General features: G+C 38.2%; 1 protein-coding gene across 9 annotated transcripts in view; it reads left to right on the plus strand.

Annotated features, from left to right (window-relative positions):
- The window catches only part of Fbxw7 (F-box and WD repeat domain containing 7), a 161,448-nt gene that overhangs the window by 105,375 nt on the left and 30,846 nt on the right, over positions 1 to 25,227 (plus strand). Inside the window, exon 1 of one of the 9 annotated variants that reach the window (XM_029475522.1) lies at positions 2,010 to 2,423. The exons of the other annotated variants lie outside the window; for them this stretch is intronic. Within the exon in view, the coding sequence (XP_029331382.1) occupies positions 2,277 to 2,423 (147 nt within the window). The 5' untranslated portion in view covers positions 2,010 to 2,276. Of the gene's footprint in view, positions 1 to 2,009; positions 2,424 to 25,227 lie in introns of those variants that run through there. 9 annotated transcript variants of the gene reach the window in all.

Here is a 25,227-nt window from a genome sequence, read left to right on the forward strand (position 1 = left end):
AACACTGATGTCTTGTGCAGTCACCCCTTGCCTTATTTCCTTGACATACAAGACAGTCTCTTGGAGCTAAGTAGAGGCTACCAATCTCTAGTGATCCTCCTGTCTCAGTTCCCTGTACAACAGTTACTGACTCACGGGACCACACCCAGCTTTTTTTGTGTGTGTGTGCAAAGCTTCATACTCAGGTCCTCAGGTTTGAACAGCAAGAGCTCTGAAGTCCACTGAGCCAAGTCTCCAGTCCCAGTGTTAAGGACTGTTATATTCTACTATCATTTACTTTTTAAACTTGTTACTGTGGTTGAACAGGTATAACATAAAAAGTAATGTTTTTCCTCGTTCATGTATGTTCAGTGGCATTAAGTACACTCAGAATATTGCATAACAATTACCACCTTTCCTCTCCAGAACTCTCCCATTTTTCCCCTGAAACTCTGTAGCAGTTAAACATACTTATCTCCACACCCTTGTGCTTTCTGTCTCTGAACTGAACTGTCCCCACACACTGCTTAAGTATTTGATTATAAGTGGAGTCATGCCACACCTGTCTCTTTGTAATGCACTTGTTTTACTTAGTATGATAGCCTCAACTGTCAAGGATGTGTCAAGGCTGGAATTTTCTTCTTAAAGGCAAAACAGCATTCAACTCTGTGTGTGTAGCACTTTGCTTACTTAGATTATTTCCATGTTGTGATTGTTGAGAATAATGTTGCTACACTCATGGTACTTTTAGTCAAGTTCCTGCTTTTAAATCATGTGTATGTCCATGTCCATGTCCAGAAGTGGAAATTCAGAGTGACCTGTTGACTGTGGGTAATGTTTGGGGAACTGCCATACCACTTCCCATCTCAGTTACAGTGTTTTCCCATCATATTCCAGTTCCCCTACACACTGCCAGCGAGCTTGCACTTTAAACTACATTTCAAATTTGATATTAGAGAGAAAGACCTGGTTTAAGAACATAACATCCGGATCAGGCTAGGAATAATTCTTGTGTACAAACTGTCTTTTCTGTTCATTAGTCTACTTACAATAGAGTAAGATTGATCTTTCCAAAGTGGGAGGGGCTGGGGAAAGAAGCCAGACAAGGTGGCTCACTCTGTAATTCTAGCACTTGGGAGTTAGAGGCAGGAGAATCACCAGTTCCAGGTCATTCCTGGCTGCAGGATCGAGGTCGACCTGAGTGGTTAGTTTAAGGAAATATTTAAGATTACACTGCAACTAATAGTTTGAGAATACTTTCAGGTAGAGTCTTTGCCTCTCAAGTTTACCTTGGGCACTAGGGAGCAATGGAAAGTTCTTTAAACGTAGATATTATAGCCCAGTCCTTTGCGTTTTAGGAAGGGTTGTCTAATTGATATGTTGGAGGGGTTAAGCCCAGAGAATCCCCACCCACCGTCCAACATTTCAGCCAGCTCTGTGTCAGAGTACTCGGTGACAGGGACACACTGCCATGGGTTTCTTAGAGCGTGTTCCTGCTGAGAAGTGACATCTGACTGTGATCACTGCCTATCATCGTTCGTTTTATAAATAATAAACAATTTATGTACCTTCAGTCAGTCATGTGGCTACTATAATGGACTCAGGAACTGTTTCAGAATTACAGAGGAACTGAGATTGATAATTTCTAGTAAGATAATTTAAGATTATTCATAGCGAGAGAGCGGTAGGGTATGTTTACTGTCTTGGTGAGCACGAGATAAAGAATGGTCTGTAAGGTAAGTGTCACTGACAGACACTTGATGCAGATGAGGCTGAACAAGCATGTTGTTTTCAGCATGCATCAACACTCCTTAAATTTGAATAGACTCAAAGCATTCTTCAGACACTTATGGTGACATTTGAGAAAGGAAGACTTAAGAGAACATAGAGTTGTGTGTGTTTTGAATTTTGAAAAGGAACTCTTACTTTCCACTTTCTAGGGAGCACCTTGGTTATTTAATTGGAACACTCCCAGGACCCCGCAGCCCAGCCCTGCTTTGCTCCTGTCTGCACTGCTCACTTGCTGTGGGAGCTCACCAGCTGTTTGACTGGCAGGAGCAGGAGCGCTCACTTCAGGAGTTTATAATTCCTGGCTATTCTAGGACAGTTTGCACTTCACCAAGCCTCAGACAGGTCAGGACACTCGCAAAGAGAAGGTTGGAAGACAAAAACGGCAGCAGGCCTTGGGTTCTCAACCTTTTAAAACTACTAGTCATTTTTTCAGTTTGGTTGTGAGTGTTTTAGTAATGTGCCTGTAGTACATATTGAGAGTGTTCATCAACCAAGAGGAGTTTAAAATGTCAAAACCTGGAAAAGCTCCTGTGAACCATGGCTTGGTTCCTGTTGATCTTAAAAGTGCAAAAGACCCTCTGCCACATCAGACTGTGATGAAGATATTTAGCATTAGCATTATTGCCCAGGGCCTGCCTTTTTGTCGAAGACGGGTAAGTCTGTAACATTTGAAAGCATGACTGTTTATTTAAGTGCTGTTTCTCTTCCTGTAAAGCACTGCTTCAGATTGCCTGTGTGTTGTCTGTGAGGAGAGCTAACAAGGCTTTGTGTGACTAAGGAAAACTTACACAGCAACAGCTTAGGGATGTTCTGGAGCCGGGCAGGGGCACCCTCTCTGCCTTTCGTCTCCTCTGTTTTTCTTGAGATTAGAATCCTGTAAAGTTACTTCAAACTGGTAAATGTGAAAACGGTATGTCTTGAAATATGCTGATAAATGTTAGAATCTCAGTTTTGTAGCTTTTATTTTGCTGGGAGGCCAAACTGCTGTTGGTATGTTCCTTACATGTGGGAATGCAGCATCTAGTGCAAAGAACACTCCAGGCAGGTCCGTAGGCTTCTTGGGCCCGTAAAGCTGGGCAATTTTCCAAACTCTTTCATGAATTAAAACTTCATAAATTAGAAGAGATGTCACTTGTTTTGCTGAAACAGAAGTAGCACACTGTTCGGTGATATCCCGAAATATCTTGGACTTTGCAGCACCAGTGTTAATGTATAATCAACATAAGATCCAAGGATGTTTTTCAGTATGACCCACTGAAGCTGTAGTATTAGCAATATGTGTTTCTTCTGACTTAGCTGGTGTTGCCATTTTGAATTATTTACTAGAGTGATGAATTTATACATATGAAATATGTTTATGGTCCCGAACACAGTAGGCCCAAACACATAAGTTTGTCTGTGTGTCTATGTCTGTCTGTCTGTTTCTTTGGAAGCAAATAAGAACTTGTTTAATCAATGTTTTCTGTTCTTATATCTCTTATAGTTATTTAATTTTTTTAACTGAAGGGGACAAGGAGAATAATCTACATCACTAGAAAACACTTTTGTCTGTATAGTGGCATTTACTGAGATATAAGAAAGCTTTGTAATATTTTTTCTAATTAGCTTAGTTCCTTTTGAGTGATTTCAACTTCTATCTTAATAAGTGGCAGCCATGTTGGAAAATGAAGTTAAAACAATGTCTTCTAAATTTTGAAACTAGAACCCAAAGTGCTCTCTTGTCCAATTTCTTCTCTTCTTCCTTTTCTATTTGTTCTGTCTTCATGGTTTCCTTGTCTTTCACCTGTCAGTTTGAAAGCTGCTGTGGAGTGAGGTCACTGCTCGCATTTGAGATTTTACAAGAGGCCTCTGACAGCTGTAATGTCATTCGTAAAATAAACGATTAGTTTACTCCTTCTGTAAAAGAAAATACCAACACAAATAAATTTAAAAGACAAAAATTAGCAAACATATTAAACAATTGAAGTATTAATAACGAAGTTAATATTGTTCTGTTCTCTTGTTCTTATTTTGTAAAGAACATATGGAGTTTTAGTTTGCAGGAGACTTTATGTCACAGGGCGTTTGTTTGGAAACTACACAGAAGCTGATCCTGAAGGACCCATTACCGAGGACCTTGAGGGGTTCCTGCAGGTTTTCTCATGGCACTGCTCTGACGTTGCTTAGGTTACGGCCGTGCAGCTGCAGTGCCAAGTTAAAACTATGTATGGAAATAAAAGTTGTACTAGAAAATTAGAAATAAAGAACATGGCTAAAGATTTGAAACAGTCTTAATCAGACTGTCCAGGCTTTGTTTTATAAAAACAGTGTTGACTGTGGCATGACTCATTGCCTCTGACACCTGGAAACCTCAGTTAGGAGACCTTCTCTTTCCACATTTGGTTACTTTAAATGGATTTTCATTATCTTTGTTAGTTTAGTGTGATAGATATTTTAAGTGTTTATGAGAGAACTCTTCTGGAGTACCATATAGTTTGCTCTTATTTTATGCCAGATGTCTTGGAGAGCATCATATCCCTTCCAGAGGTGCTGACTCGGCTGCTGTTTGTGGGGATAATGTTTTGAACAAAATCGAAAGCATGACCGTATGAAAATTGTGGGAAATTCTTTAAAACTATAATTATAGCCATAGTTTTTAACTTTCATCTCTCTCTCTCTCTTTTTAAAAGAAAATGTGTATCTTATCAAAGTATCATAACTATGAGGGTAGTCTAATTTATCAGTTTTTCTAGGCTCTCACCTAATGTGTGTGAAGTTTAAAGTTTTTTGTAACAGTAAATAAATAATAAACTAGCTGCTAATCAGTCACTATTGAGTACTTTAGCACTGAGGAACCCATCAGCTAGAATATTTGGTAAAAATCAGCTCCTCAGGGGGCCGGAGCCATAGCTCCATTGTTAATAGTGCAGACTGCTCTCATAATAGTGGCCAAAAGTTTGGTCCCCAGGCGTCAGCTGGTGCACAGTCTATCTGTAGCTCATGGCCCACTGGCACCCTCTACTGGACTTCCTAAGAACCCACACTCACATTCAGAGCCTGCCTGTAAACACACACACACACACACACACACACACACACACACATCCCTCTACCTGCAAAAGTCATCTTAAAAATAAACTCCATAGGTAATTCTTAATATAAAGAAGGTTTGGGGCTTTAACTTGTAATTTTAAGAAGCTTAGATTATCCTTTAGGAGAACGGAAATGCTGCACAAGTTGCTTTATTTTTCCTTGAAACTGGAATGCTTTTAATTATTGTAGTAGCATCAGTAACATTCTAAAATTCCAGTGTCATTATTTTTCTACATTTCAGGCATATCTAAAATAAGAATGCAGAATTGATTTTTCTTTTTAGCAAGAGAAATATTGGTGAATCTTATTGTTAGTATATTAGAAGAAAACCATTCTTACAGCTAATATTAGAATGTATAAATCTCACTTATTCACTCATTCCAGCTTTGGAACACTCAAGTATCTAGACTGTTCTTGTAGAATTTCTCTTATGTGTTACTCTTTTGATATGCAGTTGTTGGTTTAGATCAGATTCTTAAACATCTGGTGTGCTCGTTCAGCATGGAAGACTAAGTGGGGTAGGGCTTGGGCATAGGCAGTGAGTGTGGGAAAGCACTCACAGGTCCTTCTCTGTCGTTCATTGTGTTTATGTTTTGAGACAGTCTTACTGGATAGCTCAGGCTGGCCTTGAACTAGAAATTCTTCTGCTGTGCCCTTTCTAGTACCAGGCTTTTGTTGTGTGTACCACCATGTTTGATTTTAAAGAGCCCAATAAGTAGCCTAGCGACTGTGTTACTGGGTTATTATTATTATTACGAGCCATTTTGGTCCTTATTAACTTAAATGTGAGCTGAATACTATAGACCATGGACGCAAACAGGTGAGGTCTCCCAGTTTTTGTGGTGATCCTGAGCAGTGATCTTACCTACTGGCATTCCACAATCTCTGTGGTCTACATACACCTTTTCCTAACATGCTTGGCACTTTTCAGCTGCTGTGATAATTAGGTTTGGAAGATAAGTCTGGGAGCATATTACAGTCCATTTGTAATATGCTTAAAATGTCTTGTATAATCACCTTCAAGATTTTTAACTTAAGCTACACATTGAGACAGTTTTACTCATTAAAATTTTGAAATGTTTATGTCACTGGCTGGATTATTCTTTGTTGCCTTGTTAGCCAGGGATCATACCTAGTCAGCTGAGTTCAGCTGGCAGCCATTGAGACAGGTCTCCCTCACGCTGGCACACTGTCCTTCCTGTCCACGGCCTCAGTCAGTGCTTTGGACAAGGACAAAGTGACACAGCACCTCTTCAGCAACATTGTTTAGGTTTTGGATTTTTTCTTAATCATTGTGCCACTAATAGAGACAAAGCTGTATTAAAATTTTTAGTGTTTTTTTCAGATATAACCTAATGGGCTGTTGGTTTTGTATGTATACACTTCAGTTAGTTTAGGTTGTATATAATTTTAATCTTGTTCTTTTAGTGGACTTTAGACCAGCCAGTTAATTTTTCAGAAATGGCCTGCCATAATTATTAAGAAAATGTACTGGGTTTTTGTTTGTTTATTTTTTGTTTTGTTTTGTTTTTAGGAAGAATGTCTAATGATCCCGTTTATAGTAAAATCTTCATATGTATAGAGATTTTTTTTGTGTTACTAAAAACTGTACCACAATCGTGAAGGCCTTTCTTAGTAAAGCAGAAGTATGAATTCTGAAGTTAGAAATGTGATAGCTCCCCAAATTATCAGATTGAGTAGCTTAGGCAGTAAATCTTATTTTCATTTAACAACTTACATCTCAAAAATAGGACATGCTTATTATATGCAAAATAAAATACTTTCTTTATAACTTCCTAAATTATTAGTAATTCTACTGCTCAGAAACAACCAAAACAATAATTTTAAATATTTAATTATTTTTACACAAAATTGGCAGTTAGACCCATTCTTACTGTATTGCTTGTGTTTCTCCAAGACTGTGAGTACTGGTAAGTGTCTGATCTGCCACGTGAATGTGGCAGTATTCTTCTACATTGCTAATTTGAATAGTGACATGCATTGGCCATGTGTATACAAAAAAATTTTTAGTCATATTATTATGCACATATTTGTAGATGTAGGAGTACTTGATAAAAAATTAACTTTATTCTGTTCTTAGTAGATAGTAATGAATTGTTTTACCGAAAATTGTACCAATTTTAAAATACCACAGGGTTCATCTAACCTTACTATAAAACATATAGATAATCCTAAGTCTACTTATTCTTATGTAAACATTTTAGGGACATTATACTTAGGTGATGTCTGTTCCAATATTTCCATTAAGTACATATCATCATACTCCATGAAAAAAACATAAGAAGAAATCTAAAATGATTTGTTCATAGTGATGATCTTTGTTTGTGGAAAAGGACCTTTGCCAGAGACTTGTCATCTGTATTATTTCCAACTGTAAGGATTTTCTACTCTTTTCATAGCTATGTTTCTGTGTCTTTGTCCAAATAGATTGTCCACATGTGTGATTTTAAAAATGTATTTCTGATTCAACATTGTCTGTTTATTGCTGGTCTTCTGATAGATGTCTTGGTTTTTATGTCATATTATACTCTTACACTCCTGGATTTTAGTGAGATATTTTTATAATATTAATGGTGGCCTCTCCCAAAGTGTACTGCTATTAATAATCTCCACTACGAGAGTCCTTCTCCTGCTAGCTGCAGCAGCTGCCAGAGACACTTGCCTGCTTCTTACACAGTGTTACTTAGGATACATCTGTCATAGCTTTGCCCATTAGCCACTTTCTAGGCTTACCTTTCTTCCCTCTCTCTGCTGAGTTCCCTTCCCACCATGATTAACTTGACTATCTTAGTTTCAGCAGTTTTCTTGTTTAAGGTGGCCAACTGCAATTCAACTTGGTTTCTACACAGTTCAGTGTCTGTTTCCAGAATGTTCAGCTGAATATATAAACACACACCAGTATCTTTTCAGCAGAGATAAATATAAAACATTTTAACACACATCATCCCCCCTGTGTTACCCATGGATCTTTGTCCCCAGGTTCTTTCAAAACCTCGCAGTGGAGCCTGGCTGGCTGGCTGCACCTTCTTCCAGGCACTGTGCTTCTTTGTGCCCTAGTGGTCCTCATCCATTATCCTGTTCTACCATTGCCCCGTGGCCTGGTTTGGGCTGCTCAGTGGTGCTGTGTGACACTTTGTAGAAACACTTGGTGGCTTCAGTTGGGCTGTCCACTCAGACCACAAGGGCTGACTCCAATACTTTTTATGCTGCAGGGGTACGCAGGAGAAAGGTAGTGTACAGATTTGTAGGACTGGTTTTGTTGAAAAAGCTGTTAAAGTTGGAAATTTCTTCTAGGAGTTTTCGTACTCTTAAGAGCATGGCATGTTTTTGTTTACTGTGTTTTCAAATGACTATGCAGCTGTGATTTTGAATATTTCATTTTCTAAATTTAACCAAACTCAGATATAGTTTGACACTTAATTTTAAAAGTAATTACTACTTACCAATTTTGAAAGTAAAGGCTAAACAAAAACTCAGTGTAGTCCTTTAGGGAAGTACTTTTAAGAGTCATTAAAGGAGGCATGGGGGCTTGAAAATGCCAGAAAAGGCTGAAAGAGACAAAGACCTACTACTCAGAAGGCGAAGGTCAGTATTGTGGAGGAGCTGATCTAGAAACAGCTTTGAGTGAGGAGGTAGAAACATTGTCCTTTACAAGTGGCTTACCATGTAACATGCAATTTAAAGTCCTAGCAGTCTTTTTCTTCCTGAGTACTTTGTACAGACATGAGGGAATAGAGTAGAAATCAGGAGTTTCCTGGGGAAACTACAGTCTCTACCATGCAAGGCACTGGCTAAAAATAGAAGCTCCTATACAGGGCTATACAAAAATTTAAAACAAACAAGCAATCAAACAAACAAAACCCTATAACCTTTTAAGCATCTTCCATCTGTGGTAAAACTTAAACCCATTGTAATACAAAAGGGGAAATACCTAAAAGGCCCACTGTACAAAGAGGGCCCCCAACAGTTAAGAAAGGACTTCAGAATGAAGACATTCTGAGTTTTGCAGGCAAATGGATGGAACTAGGAAATATCATCCTGAGTGAGGTAACCCAGACCCAAAAAGGCATGCATGGTATGTACTCAGTAACAGTGGATATTAGCCAAGAAAAGTACAGAATACCCAGGATACAGTCCACAGAACTCAAGAAGGTTAACAAGCCAAAGGGCCCAAGTGAGGACGCCTCAATCCCAATTGAGAGAGAGAGAAGAAAGAAATCACGGGGGGAGGGGAGGCATGGGTGAAAATGGGGACAGGGAGGGTCAGAGGGGAACATGACCAGGTATTGGGTGGGGGAAAAGGATTCAAGCCCTGAGAACCAACAGAAAGAATGGAAACAGACAACCTTGGGTGGTAGGAGATGGGGGTGGGGGTGGGGGACTCTCCAGAATATACCAGAGACCTGGGAGGTGAGAGACTCTCAGGACTCAAAGGGGAGGGACCTTAGATGAAATGTCCTACAGTGGGGAGAGGGAACTTGTAGAGCCCACCTCCAGCAGAAAGACAGGCATCAAGTGAGGGATGGGGTTACCATCCAACTGTCTAAAACTCTGTGCCATAATTGTTCCTGTCTGAAAGAACTGCAGGGACAAAGATGGAGAAGACCCTGAGGAAAAGGTCCAGTGGCAGGTCCAAAGTGGGGTCCAGCTCAAGGGGAGGTCCCAAGGCCTGATACTATTACTGAGGCTATGGAGTGCTCACAAAAAGGGGCCTATCATGACCACACTCTGAAAGACCCAACAAGTAGCTGAAAGAGTGAGATGTAGATATTTACACCCAACCAATGGACAGAAGGTGCTGGCCTCCGTGGTTGAATTAGGGAAAAGGTGGAAGAAGCTGAGGAGGAGGGTGACCTTATAGGAGGACCAGCAGTCTCAACCTGGACCCCTGAGATCTCTCAGACACTGGACCACCAACCAGGCAGCATACACCAGCTGATATGAGGCCCCCAACACATATACAGCAGAGGACTACAGGATCTGGACTCAGTCAGAGAAGATGTACCTAACCCTCAAGAGACTAGAGGCCCCAGGGAGTTGGGGAGGCCTGGTGGGGTGGTGGTGGTTGGGGACATCCTGTGGAGATGTGGGGAGGAGCTACTAGATGGACCAGAAGACAAGTTGGGAGAGGGAGAGAGAGGGAGAGGGGGAGGGAGAGGGGGAGGGAGAGGGAGGATTAAATAAAAGTAAAAACAAAAAGAACTTGAGGTATCTTTGTTTTTGACCAGCTGATCTGAGAATGGCAAGGTATGTGGACTGTTGCTTGTGTTTACATCTTGTTTCTTTGTGTTAGTTGTCCTGCTGCCGATATCCACCTACATTGTGCCAATAAACACAATACCCAAAACCAAATTGAGAGCTTTTCTCTAACCTTTGGATTAAACAGGACTAGAGAGAATTCTGTGTTCTTCTGGAGCCCACAGATTAAATACTGCTGTTTTGATGACACTAAAGTGAGGCAGGGAGAACATCTAATTTGGTATAAGGATAAGCAGAGGAGATGCTACTTTATAAGCATTTCTAAAAAATACCCTCGTATAGTGCATAAGATGACCTCATGAAGTATATTGAGTTATAGTATTCCTACTCACTTGTATGAGAGATTGGAGGCCTAGGAGGGTTTAAGAACTTGTCTTACAACTAGGAGATAAGTAATTACTGCTGAATGAGGTTGTCAGGCCGCAGGACTAGTATGTTAGTAACCTAATCACAGTAGAGTGGATTTTCATTGCACTGCTGCTAGTATCACTTTGATCTTGCCTTTGGTGTGATGCTACTACTAATGGGAAGACCCTGAGTCCATGGAACAGAGTTGAGAGCCTTGAATAGACTTCTTCATAAAACCTGTGTCCTTAACGTTCTTCACATACGATGATCTTGGTACGTAGTTATGACATTGCTTTTTGGACCTTTTTGTCATCAGATCTTAGTAGTATTGGTTTTTGCTTCCTTTGTTAATCTAAACATAAAGTAAATTAAATGAGCACATGCTATACAAATCTACAATCACACTGAGGAAACACTGAGTCATGTCTTATTACCTGCAATAAGTTGTATAGATGGTAAGTAGCCTTATTACCAACAGGCAGGGTACTCACACCTGCAACTTGCATTTTAAGAAATGAGTTGGATGTCTAGACTGGTAGAGTGAACAACAAATAAAAAAATACTCTAAAAATAAACTTGGAAGTAAGTTCCTGGCAGAGTAAATTATTTGAAATAAGTCTGCACTGCCCCTTGCCTGCACACCAGAAATCTAACAAGTCCTAGAAACTAAGGCTTAAAAGACTTCAAGTTGACGTATGATGGCCTCCTTTAATACTTACCTAAGTGATTACTTTGCTGCAGAAATAATGTAATGTGCTAGAAGTTTTTGTAATGTGTAGTTTATGTGCCGTATTATCTTTCTGAAGTTCAAAATGCACATGCATATGAATGCAGCTGTCTTCAGAGCTAGAGAACCAAGTCTGTTGAACTGTAACATTCATAACTATTATTTATGTATAAAAATGGAAGACACTCGGAGATTTCAGGGCTGTTTAAACTTTCTCTTAAGTCTCTGTGTGTATATGAATTTAAAGCATACATTGCATGGATAAACACCTAAATTCTATTACCTAGTTGCAGATAGGTCAATGTAATATGATGACAATTTGCAGTTAAAATATTTTCATCAGTGATTAAAATATGGCAGATATATACACTGAATGATGGGAAAAAACCCCAACCACTTTTGACAGTCTGTGCACATTAAAATAAGAGCAAAGCTAAATTAAGTTTAACCTTCCATTACTAGATTATGTCTGTTCTCTGCATTTTGCTAGTATTGTAGATGGATAAGACAGTGGCTTCCCATAAGGAACTACTGATGGCCTTTCTGTCTCTTGAGAGATGTATCTCCTGTTATCGTTCTATAGTCATATGTCAAAAACACCAGAACAAGCTGGATACTATGTACTAATGCAACACTTGGAGTCAAGACTGGAAGATATATGGTCTCAACTCAACTTGGGCTGCCTAGTAGGACCCTGTCTCAAAACAAAACCATAGGTATATGATTTCATTCATTCATCAGCTAGGTATTAAATAAGCAAGATAACCATTGTAGTTACAGGATGCTTTTGTAGTTGGGTTGTGCCAAAATACAATGTGTCAGCAGACACTCTGTGTGTGTGTGTTTGTGTGTGTGTGTGTGTGTGTGTGTGTGTACATGTATGCAGGGCTCCACAGAGGCCAGAGATACTGGATCACCTAGAAGTGGAGATCCAGGTTGTTGTAAGCCACCTAATGAGTGCTTAGACCCAAACTCAGATCCTCCACAAGCCCAGCACACACTCTTAGCTGCAGAGCCATCTCCCAGCCCTCTTTTATTATACACTTGTATTTTAAAATTTAGTTGTCAATAATTTATGTTAAAGTTTCTTCACAAGTATATACACATACATGGATAAACACATTTTGAATTGTTGTAGCCCTTAGTAAAATATATAATCTGTTCTCAGAAATTCTAGTACAGAAAATGCAGTTTGAATTCTATTTAAAAAAATATATGTGATTTCCCTCTACTCATGTTTCTATAGCAAGACTTTTTTGTTGGAGAGTCTTTAGTGTCCTGTCAGTCACATCCCAGTTGTTTGCCTCTGAGTCATCCCTGGGTCAGAATCAAGTCCTCTGCTCTCCCTCTCGCTGACTGTATAAAAGTTACCTAACTTACTGTCCCCAGCACACTGGCCAGTTAAATAATAATCGAGTAATCCAGGAGTGTTGAAATGTAGGGTATAATTTTCTGCTGAGATGATAGCAATCACCTATCCAAGATAAATGAATATAAGCCAAAAGAAACCCAAGACAGAAAAGGTTAAATACGGATCCTAAAAGGGCATGGACAGTTAACATGTGTGTTTTGGGTTGTGATATCTTTATATGATGACACTCAAGTTCTGTTTTGAGAAGAAAAAAAAATATAGAAATGTTGAATAAGACTGTTACCTTAAATTTCTTCCTTACTGGTCTTGAGTGTGGAAATTGAAATTTGTTATTTCTGTGCTTATTTACATTTTTGTGTGTGGGTGGTTCATAATAATAGTTTATTTGTGAGCAATTTAAGCCTAAACAGCTTTTCAATCATCCACAGAAATCTTTACCAGTTTAGATGTAAAATGTCATTGTTACTACTACAGTGAACATAGAGGGGCAGTATTGCACCGTTTTTGTAAATATTGTATGCATTTGAGGATTTTTAAACAGTTGCAGTTGCAGCCTTGTTCTTGGACAAATGATAACAATCTATCTGACTGTTAAATGCATGGTTGCACCTGCTTTGTGAAGTCCAATTCAGGTTCTTATGTAGATTATGCAAAGCTCTTGTTTTACAGAGTCTTTAATTTGTATTTGAAGTCGAGGAAATGTTAAAGGGTAAAATTCATCTGTAGTTAGTCAACAAATTTCATGTAACTAATTCATGAAAAATTGCAAACTACTAAAATCAATACAGTTTGTTTTTTAACTGCTTTATAAGAACTTTTCAAGAATGTGGGAGGTTTTTTGTCAACTTGTCAAGCAAACAAAACCTAGAATAATATATAGTCTTGCTTTAAGATTCTTCAATTGATATATACTGTTTTTCAATATTTAAGTAGTGAGATTATTACAAACTTTGTTACAGATTTTTGCAGGTTTTTTTTTTTTTTCTGACTTCAGTGAGAGAGGGCTGAGCAGTCGTTTCCCATGTATTTGTTGTTCTTGATGCTTCCTTCCTGTGATCCGAAGACTACCTGACACACTGAGAATCAACAGTGAACAAAGCAAACCCAGGCTTCACTGTTGGCTCATGTCAGAAGAGCAGAGAGCTTAAGTGTGTGGATGGTGGTGCTGTCCAAACCTAGGCGTGAGCTCTTACTCTTTCCTTTACTAAGTGAGCCTTAGGAAATCAGCCGAGTAAATGGAGAGAATACTACTACCTCATAGGGTTGCTGTGGTGGCAACGAAAGAGTCCATAGGAAGTGTGGCTCTAACAAGAGCTCATGTCCTCAAGCCCATGTGGCTAAAGAGCGAGATGAATTCTCAATACCAGTATATCTTACTTTTACTTCTGATATAGTAATAATTCTCACTATTTTTAGAATTATTGTTTTGAATATTTTTTAAATTGTGAGAGAAAATGCATAGCATCCATTTTGAATAGTCAGTTATTTTTTAGTTTGCTGAATGACTGATAATCACTGCTTATAGAAAGTTAATGTGCCTTGGTTCGACTCACATTATGTAGATTCATTCAGTGTGACTACCCTGTGTAAAGATTAACCCCATTATGTCTATATCGATGAGAAAATGATAGGTGACATCTCTGTATTTTGTTTGCAGATTCCCACATGTTTAGAATAAGTGTGTTGGCTTAGAATCCCATTAAGTAGAAATTGTACAAGTACTAAATAAGAATTGAGAAGAGTTTATTGGTTCATGTGTTCTGTCGTTTGCTTCACTGTCTCTAGTCAATCCCTTCCATTTATGATTTTAAATTCTGAAACCCTTTCTCTTTTTTCAGCCCCTTAACTTTGGTAATTAAGAAGTGGAACACAGTTGATGGCATCTTTGAAAATGATCTGATCAAAGCGGTCCTCATTACTGTGTAGAGAGAGACACTAAAGCATTTGAAGAACTCAGCTTTCTCATCTGTTAGCAAATTTACTTAAACATTTAGGCCGTTCTTTGCTATACTTTGCTTTCTTCATTCTTTTACATTTTAGACGTATAGGAACCATGCTTTAACATGCTTATAGGTATGAAGCCCTGCACACACAGGGCAAAGCATTGTTCAGGTCTGCACCCTGTTTAATAGCTTATCAGCTATGTTCCTGCTGTGCCTGCTCCCCGGAGGGGAAGGGTTGTTCTGCAAGCTTTCATATTAGCTTTGTTACCATGCAGTATTTCTCAGCTGCTCACACTCATTACCATACAGCTGGTGTTGAGACGAGGAGGAAGCAGGCAGTAGTTGTACTGGCTACAAGAATAAGAAGCTCTTTTGCAGATGGGGTGCTGGCAGATGGGGCATGTGTTTGAGCAGGTTTTACTAATGACAGTGCGTGTTAAAAATCATTCTGAGGAAGTCCAAGGTCATTGTCATGAATTTAGAGCTTTCGAGGTTGTGCAGCTTTGTGCAGAACAGACCTTTTCAGACTCCTAATTAATAAAAATGTAACCAGGGGCAAGCAACAACTAGAAACATCTAATGAGCTTTTTCTTTATTTTAGTATATTTTATCTTTCTCTAACATGATCTAAGAAGCATTAATCTTATCAACTAGTGTCTCTTATTACTTTATGATGGCATAATTTTAAAGTTACTAAAATTTTCAAGCTATATACAAAAGTATATGCTTTGAAAAAATACAGTAGCACTCAGTTTTGCTATATAATGTTATTAAACTATTAGAAGATCAAATGGCAGAAGAATTGGAAAACTGTCTGGTGTTGAGCATTCTGAAGATTAAGTTGAAGTGTGTGACACATAATTGTAAAGTTAGACAGAAATGGTATGGGCAGGGGTGTGTCTTTTGCTAAAATATTTTGTGCTTAATTTTTTATACCCACAAAAACATATGAAGTTGAGTTGAAATAACTGCCAACACTTGCTTTTTAAAAAGTTTTAGCCAGATGAGGGAGCACACAACTGTAGCATCAGGACTTGGGAGGCTGAGACAGTTTGATACTACTCTGTGCTGCATGGTGAATACCAGGCTAGCCAAGACTGTGTTCCACGACTGAAGAAAAATAACAAGAAAAAAATTCTTCAGTGGCTTCTTACTCCTTTTGACCCTTTTAATTAACTGTAGTTTTTTATATATCATATTTCAAGAAGATTAAAAAGAACAGCTAAAGCAAAATACAGATGTGCAGTCGTATGTAAAATGTGCAGTATCCCCTTTAATTTTAATGTAAATAGAACTCTTCTTCCCCCACCCCCCCACCCCCCCCTTCTCCCTCTAGATCCAGCATCCACTTGCTCTGGGCCCTGCTTGCTCCACCCCAGCTCAATCTGGTCCATGTTTTTTTTTTTTTTGTTTTTTGTTTTTTTTTTTTAATTTGTTTCTCATTACAGATGGCTGTGAGCCACCATGTGGATGCTGGGATTTGAACTCGTGACCTCCAGGAGAGCAGTCAGTGCTCTTAACCTCTGAGCCACCTTACCAGCCCACAAATAGAACTCTTATTTTGTTAATGGAGATTAAATAATATAAATGCACATTACATATAAAATATACATAGCTAATTTCACGATTCATGGTCAGAACATGTTTGCTTATAAACTTTAATGCTTCTATTTTGTTTTATTTTTTTTATTTTCTTGATTAGTAGAGGCACAAAATTCTGTTAATGCCTGTAAATAAACAAATAAACAAGCCTGTATGAGATTTTCAGGAAATGTTATACTGTTAAACACTTTAACAGTTATACTTTTTTTCCTTTAAACACTGTTAGAGTATGTTCTGTTTATTGTGAAGGTTTGTTTTTAGTTGGCTTTTTAAAGGTCCAGGGAGTTTCCAGCCATTCCATTGCATCTCATCACATACCAAGATTTATTTCTGAGACACATAACTCTTCACTAGTGAGAAAATACATGAAAGATAAAATTATAAATAACATAGAATACATTTAAATAGCCAACACTTTAAAATTATTTCTGTAGGTCTGTATTTATTTGGTAGAGTATATATAATATATATATATTATATATATATATAGTAGAGTATATCTTATATTGCCAATAGTCTCCTGTCAGTATTTTTTGTTGACATGCTATTTGTACAACAAGTTTGGGAAGAACTAAGATAACACAAGCATCAACTGTAGTCACTGCTGTCCTCATTGGGAGGACAGACAAACATAATGTGTTACAGTGTACCTAGGTTCCAGCTTGACTGAGTGACGACTTTGGAATGGGAGACATAACCTGTGTGCAGATGACTTAAACCATCTCTCCTTCAACCCAGACCTTCTGAGCTTCAGAGCCAGTTGGTACATGGTACATCCGTCTTTGGATGTCTTGGAATCCTGTCATGCCATGCATGTTCCTCCTCCTGTCTTCTAGAAAGCAGAAACAATCAAACAGCAGCAACAAAACCATCCTTGTTATGTCGCTTGTCTTCTGTCTGGTCAAACAAATAAGAAATTTGATGCCATCTTTGATACTGCCCTCTCCTTTGTTTCTATCATCTGTCACCAGTATGTCCTGTCAGTTTTGTGTCCAAACACCTCAACTGTTGATCCCTGTGTATCTGTGGCTACCCAGCTAGTCCAAGCTGCCATTGCTTTTTGCTTGTCCAGTGACATATCCTTCTTGGGGCCTGCCCATATCCTCTTCCAGTCACTTTACCTGCTTTCACCCTTGCGTTTAAAATCATTTTTTAGGAAAGGTTGTCTGATTACATCTTGCTTTACAGAAATCCAATATTCATTGGATTTTATGTTATTAAACATAACTTTTCATTGCTTTTATGTTAAAACAAAAATTATTTACAGAGTTTTCCATAATCTAGTCCTTGCTTATTTTTCTACCCTTATTCTGTGCCACTAATCATGCAGGCTGTTCTCTGAGCAGTCTCTGTACCCCTGGACTAGATGGAACCTTAACATACACATCTTCAAACACTGCAGCATACTGCATACAGCATCCCCTCCCTTTCTCTTTCTCCTCTTCTTTCTTTTTGCTTTTGTTGTCTTTCTCACCCTCCTACAGTATAATCTCAAGCCATGAAAACCAGTATTTAATTAGCTAATACAGAGTAGGTAATAAAATTAATGTATACTGGATGAATGAGAATGTTTGTTGCAAATTAAAATAGCCATATAAGTCTATTGGTAAAAATTATACAGACTAGCAGGATGGAGGTAGAGACAGAGAGGATAATGAAGTATTGGTTTAACTTACAGAGGCGCACATTTACTAACAATGATATTTGCTATTATTAGAATAGGACAAATGTGCCTGGGTCAAATTGACATCTGTTAAATATGGTTTGGCTCCTAGAAAAAGGATTTATGTGATAAAATCAAGAAACAGGGCCAGATCCAGGTGTGATGGTGTCTAGTACTGGAGAGAGAGCAGGGCAGAGGTAGAAGGATCTTGAGTTTCAAGCCAGCCTGGACTGCATAGCATGGTCCAGGTCAACTTAGGCTGCAGAGTGAAGCCTTGGAGGTGGGTAGGTGCAGAGGAGGAAAGCAAACACGAAGAGGTAGCCATATTATATACGGTGCTTGTACTTAAATGTCCTATGTGAGTCCATAGAGGAAATCCTGTGAATCTGGATATGCTACTTATATTGTTAGATTGTATCTGAAACTGAAAATATTTAGTATCAGATGAAGCTATGATCTCCAAGAGTATTTGGATTGGTGGAGTCAATGAATAGCATTTAAAGCTGTTTTCTTTGGTTCAGTAGTAGGGTTTGTCACTTCCATCAGTTGCTCTTGGGATCCAGATTCTTGTAGTAAGGATGATAAAAGCCTTGCAGCTTCCTTGAAAGGGTGTTTCATTGGAGATCTTCAGTGTGTCCTGGTCCCTACTATCCTTCAGTATTTCCATAGAAAATAAAGTCTAGGACCATGAAGGAATGAGGGTAGAACCTAGGTTCTTCAAAGGGCTGGAGAACCAGCTTAGCAGGTAAGAGCACCTGCTGCTCTTGCAGAGGGCCTGGGTTCAGTGTTTAGCAGCCTCGTCTGGTGGCTCCCAACCACCTGTAACTGCAGACTAGGGGATCTGACACCTTCTTGTGGCATCCACAGATGCTTGTGTACTCATGATGCACATTGGAAATGAGCAGGGGCACACACACACATACGAGCACACACACATGGAAAATCGCGCGCGCACACACACACACACACACACACACACACACGGAAAATAAATAACATTTTGAAAAATTTAAAGTTCTTAAAGGGATTAGAAAAAGGAAGCAAACTTAATGTGTTATGATCAATTTTATATTTTCTTCCTCTGCCCACTAGTAACTGCTGAGTCTTAATATATGTCATACCAAGGATAAAGGAAGTTGTTCTTAGCAAGGGGAAATTAGCAGTTGTGTATCAACTCTTGCTTCTTTTGGTAAATTCATACATGCAGTTTATCAGTGAACACATTTGGCTCCCTGGTAGCTAGTTTGTCTTTTCTCTGTGTCTGCCTTGGCTTTGGTGCAGATTCCATCCACATATGATACGCTGACACAGCTCAGAAAACATCCTAGAGTATCCGAAATACCAGTATGTCTTGCCTCAATTTAGAGAACTCTATTTTATTCTATAATTGGAGGCCAAGATCTGGTTCTACTACCATGTTTTTCTGACCCTGGGAAAATTAGTGAACTCTTGGCCTCTTTCCTCATATAAAATAGAGGTTATCATCATAGCACTGTCTTCTTAAGGCTGTTGTACAGTTTTCATGACCCAATGAACAAAAGCAGCTGGAAGAGACATGACTTGGTGAGTTCTCTTCCCAGTGTATACCATTTTCCTAAAAGGGCATCTTTGGGTAAATGAATTGCTTATTCAGACTCAAAAAGAATAACATACATATATAGCCTCTTTCATTATGGCTACTGAAGGCACACTCAATCATATTAAAGTCTAGTGACTTTTCCCTTTATTGTTTTAGAGTAAAATATTATCACATGCCTAACTGTATTATCATCATATGAACTGAGGAATATTAGTTATTAATTATGCCCATTTGTCTTCTCTGATTGACCAGCCTACTCTTCTTTGAGAATGTGGGAGGTCTTCTAGGATAGAGATGGCTCCTTCTTGATCAGCTTGTATCTTGTTTTGCTTAATGTCTAGATAGCTAGAATTTTGCTGACTTTGGCTCAGTACTTTCTCAAATGTGATAGATGTTTAAAAAACCAAAAAATCCTTAATTCCTAATTAATTTTCTACCTTTTCCTTCATCGTTTAGAACATAAGAACCCATTGTATGACTGAGAATGTTAGGCTGAAATTGATCCTATTGCAATAGAGTTTACAGATGAAGGATCACTCTGTAAATGATTCCTAGTTATCACCATTTCCTGTGCTACCTGTGTGTAAACAGTGTAGTGGATCCATAACATACGAGTTTTCAAATGAGTAGAGTAGTGGAGGTAAATTATAACTTGGCCTGGCAAAATCTGTTCGTTGCAATTGTCTAATAAAAACCAGGAGAGTGAAAATGTTTTAGAAAGAACCATTTAATTTCATCTTTGCTGATGGTGTTATGATCATGTTCATTATCAAGTCTTCATCTATTTTGAAGTATCTTTAGGATGTTTTAATGTGCTGTTTTCTCTCTATAGAATAATTTTTAAAGGAAAGGCTTAACATGAAGAAGAAATTATTTATCTGTTGAGTGTATGTCTTTATCTTAAGACCTGACAGATACCTAAATAAATTATTTTAAGATTACATTGAAGTTAATTATCTTTTTGATAGTTTTAAGTTTGAATTTTAACTACATCTAATACGTGATTATTTTTCTTGTAAAACTTACACATAGTGACTTGCAAACTTAAATTTGTGAAAATTTAGAATTTAGTTTTAAAATGTTCTAGCGTCCTTCTTGTCCAGATCCAGAGCAGGTCTCAGCTCCTCCACAGCATCTGCCCCTAGTCTGCCCTTCCGTTCTACGCCTTCATGTGAAAAAGTCAGTACTAGTGCAGAAAAATAATCCTTTGAGGTTAGGTATCTAAACAACGTTTAAAGTTAATTCTTAGAAATTTGGGGTCCTCAAGGTCTTACTGTTAGATATCTTTAGAGCATGTCTTATTTGTTTTAAAGTGAATAAACAAAATGACTATAACAAAAGATGATGTGTAACTCTACTAATGGCATGTCTGTTTCCAGCAATATGCTTTTGTATTCAAATTCAGGAGATTCTAAAATCTCCTGAATAAGCAGGGGATCTTGTAAACATTATGCTTCTCATAATTCTTGCAATTTGTTAAATTATACACACTCAGTAACTGCTTTAAATGTAAATTGCTGCTTTTGATATGACTGTTTAGCACCTTTCTTTCTTTTTAAACATAGTGGGGTGATCACTGGGACCTCAGTGCTCAGTTGGACAGTACATTAGATGCTTGAGTACTTAAAAGAGCAAGTAAGAACTCTGATGTACATTCATAAAGAACGTGGTGTTTTGTTTATTAGCGTACAACCGATGCAGAGTAGGTATTCAAGCGAAGTAAGTTTATATTCCCAGTTATTATAATGATTAGAGTTTCAAAAATATTTTTAACAGGTCAGTTAGGGTTGTGTAGTGTGACTCTGTCTCAAAAAACATTGACTAAAATTATTTATTGTTATTTTAAATTTTATATAATTACTAAATTGGTGAAAAAGAAATGCCAGTTTCTAAAAGTTTAGTGTTTAAATCTGACTTTACATATCTACCCACCAAATATTGTCACCTGAATACAGTTGTCAAAGTCAGTTGAGCAACACATAGCAAATCAGAGAGTTCTAGGGCTGATCTGATGACTACATGTCGACCAGGCCAGAGCAAGGGCACTTTTGTTGAAGGTCTCCTTTAACTTAGAGGTTCTACAGTTATGCTCTGTGTTGTTTTATGGTCACAGAGAATAGCTCACGATGAAATGTCCTTTCAGCTCCAATAACTGAAACTAAGTGCATCTTTTATTGTAGTAGACATTTGCTAAAACAAATACTGGCAATACCATAATAGTCATTGGTCATCTGAGCCCAGTCGCTCTTTTAAAAAGTGAATTATCAAATGCAGAAGTCAGATGAGAATGTAGAAAACAGAAGAGCAGTGAGATAAGGGCTGTAATGGTGGAACGGAAGTGAGTTAGCAGAACCTCAAATGGTGCTTTACATGTGGTGCACAGCACTTAGGGTTTGGGGGTTACCTGCTCTTCAGTTCTCTTCTTGGTCCAAGTTTAGTGGACTTTGAAATAGGGGGTTGATTTGAGAGCTGGTTTCAGGGGGTGGTAAATCATGACAGGATCAAGGGGTAAATAATATATATGTTGAAAACAAGGCAAATACTGTGTATACTTTTTACCATGTCTCTTCATGTGGGTATGTGCACATGTGCCTGCAGATGAATAGAGGCCAGAAGTCAACATTGGGCATAGTGCCTTATAGCTTTCCATCTTAAGTTTTGAGACTCAGTCTCTCACTGAGTCTGATGCTGATTTGGCTAGGCACTCTGGGCAGCAAGCCCTGGGGTCTTCCTGTCTCCCCCTCTTCCCCCAACACTAGAGTTACAGATAGGCACAGTCTTCCTTGCCTGACTTCTATGTCGGTGTTGGTGATCCAATCTCAGGCCAAGCTTGCATAGCAGAGACCTAATTGCATCTCTTATTTCAAAAAGTAATGATTGCTTTGTGAATGATCTTCAACTTTACAATGCTGAGAATACACGAAAGAATATGGGCAGACAGTATACAGGGAAATTGTGTTAATCATTCCATTTTAGAAGCCTTTTAATGATTCACATTGCACTTTCAAACTCTTGATAGTGGTCTGCAAGATCCTTAGTGTTCTGATCTTGACCTTTTACCATTGCTTCAGCCTAGACAAACTTGTCCTATCCTTGCTGAACCTGAACCTTGAGCTCAACCCTATCATTTTGGCTGAAAAGTTGTCTCCTAGGTGCTACCATTCCAGATTCCTCTATCCTTGTAACTGCTCACTTGTTTCATAGCACCCTGCTCGGTGTCTTAGCGCTGATAGGAGCTTCCTGTGTTTGTTTCCTAGTACACTGCTCAGGCATACACAAATGAGTGCTCAAAATGCATCAAGCTTGTTTATTTATTGACAGGTGAGGAAAGAAGGGGAAAGCTTACAGAGCCATTTAGACTGCCACCATTAACATTTTTATATTTAGGTTTTTCTTCTCTCTTCCTAAAGGGGCCATTATTGAACTTCAAAGTAGTCCTCCTCCAGTTGGATATGTAATGAACAGTAGTGTGGTACGTGTTTTTAGAAAGAAAGGTTTGGAGGTGTAAAAGGGAGAGAGGCATGGGGTTAAGGGCTGATGGTAGAACAGGATGAAAAAATTCAAAACAAACTGAGTTTATGAATAGTAAGGGTCCTGTTAGTGGAAATCAATTCGTCATGTTCCCCCTCTGCCTCCCTGAGATACATTGAGGAGTATAGCATTTTAATAATGGTTGGGAAATTTCTCTGGACCGTTCCCCCACTACACTGTGTTCAAGAGCACAACTTGCTTGTATGTATCAGTTCTGGTATGAGTGTATGTTGAAACAGAAAGACCTCTTACTAGTCATTACTAAAGTGAAACAAACAAACAAAAAACCAAAGCAGTCCTCATACCTACTTATACATTCCTGTAAGTTCTCCTTGTACAGAAAGGCTTGTGGGATTCTCCCATGGATGAAGGTAGATTGGCTAATACGTTAAAGAACACTATAACTTCCACATTAGGTAATCGAGTCGGGCGATGGCAGTACATGGGTTACCCTGTAATGAACCCTCTAAGAGCAGTGATGAGAAGAAGTCTTACCATTATTAGTTCTGCAGGTTAGTAATGGCTGTAAGTTTATATTTTGGTTCACAGAGGGGACCTTTTTCCTCCCCAGCATCTACAGAACCTTTATTTTCTCAGCTGGTTTTAAGAATCCCTGGGGAAGAAGGTTAATGCAATATTTTTGTTTGTCCTCAGTAGCATTTTGTAGAGATTGGGATATATATATGTATGTGATCATTTTAATCGATTACTTAATCATTTTGTCTTAGTTGGTGGGGTTCTAACCTAGCTTTCTCTACCCAGTGTCTGCCATCCTTTCCTCATTGCCACTTGTCTCAGACTTCCTACCTACAGTAGAAGCATGCTTGTAATGACCAGGGAACCAGTCCTCTGAAAACAGAGCACCTTTTTTTAAGCAATGTCTGTCAGCTTGACCCACTACCTTGTAATGGGAACTAGAAAGAGAAGTTGAGCTCTAGAAACAGAGCCCACATCCTGGCAGGACACCGGTTCTTACCATTGTCACCATTAATGGCAGTTACCATTTGTAGGGTACTTAATACCTGTTAGACATTCGGAGAGTCCTCACAGTCCTTTAGGGTATGTAAGTATCTAAGGAGTACTACCACTCATTCCCCACACAACTCATGTGCCAAGTGGCCGAAGGCACGCTGACGTTTGAGCCAAGGTTTCTCCTTAGAGTCTGCGCCTCAAGTTCATCACAAAGAAAGATTAGATTAGATGGCTTCCAGGTCCACTCCATGGCATATGGATGGCTTCCTGCTACTCAAGTGTTTTGTTGGTTCAATAGATAAAACACTCCTTTTATTTCTTAGTTTATAGCTTTTTTAGATGCCTCAAACTCTTTGTCATGACTAATCACTAATTTAAGAAATTAGTTCCAGGATTTTAAACATCTGTAAATGAATACAAGATTGGTATTCACACACAAGATTTCATATACATGAAAACTTTTCTCAAGTAGGTTTGAACTTCATAGCCAGCTCCAATAAATATAGATGTGGATGAAGAAAATAGTAAATTGGGCTGTAAGCTTTACATTGAAGGAAAGTAAATTTCATCTTTACTGTGTATTATTTACTATTTTGTTTTTCCTAAAGTCAACCTTTTATATTTTTATGACATTTTCTTTACTGAAAATATAAGAATAAGTTTACAGTACAGTTTTAAGAGGAAACAGCTAATAACACATACATTTAAGGTAGTGGTACTGTATTTTAGATCTAAAGTGTGAGAGAGAGAAACGCAATACTTGTTAGTAGATTGAGGGTAGCTTGCATGGATTGTTGGCCTAGTGCACAGTGTACTATATTGTGAAGTATGCTGACTTCCTACCAAATCCCTGACAGTTCTACAGAAATATATATCCTAGAAATGTAAATAAAACTTCTATCTTTATTTTCTTCTGTGTTAAATGAAACTCTAGCCTTCATTATTGTGTGTAAGTTCTGAATGTGTGGACATTTATATTTTTGTACATTCACATACATGTGCACATTATAATCTTTGCATTGACTTTGTAATTGATTGTGCCAGATTACCAGAGGCTGCATCTGTGTGTTCTTAACTGCTGAGCCATCTCTCCAACCCTAGGCTGCATCTCTGTAAAGAGGCTTTTAGATAGTTTGAACTTACAGAAAAATAAATAAATACTATTTTTACAGTTATATTTAGTTAAATAAAACTTTTAAAGTCTGAGCTTTATGTTCATTTACAGTTTGATTTACTATGGTTACAATTTTTGTATAAAATCTTTTTGTGTTTTTCAGATTTATTTTAAATTATATATTGTGTTTAATGTTGGGTAGCTATGCATTAATACTGTGGTGTTGGTTTAGTTGGAGAGTATTTTGGAAATCG

This window comes from Mus caroli, chromosome 3, assembly GCF_900094665.2.
Source record: "Mus caroli chromosome 3, CAROLI_EIJ_v1.1, whole genome shotgun sequence".
Taxonomy (NCBI): Eukaryota; Metazoa; Chordata; class Mammalia; order Rodentia; family Muridae; genus Mus; species Mus caroli.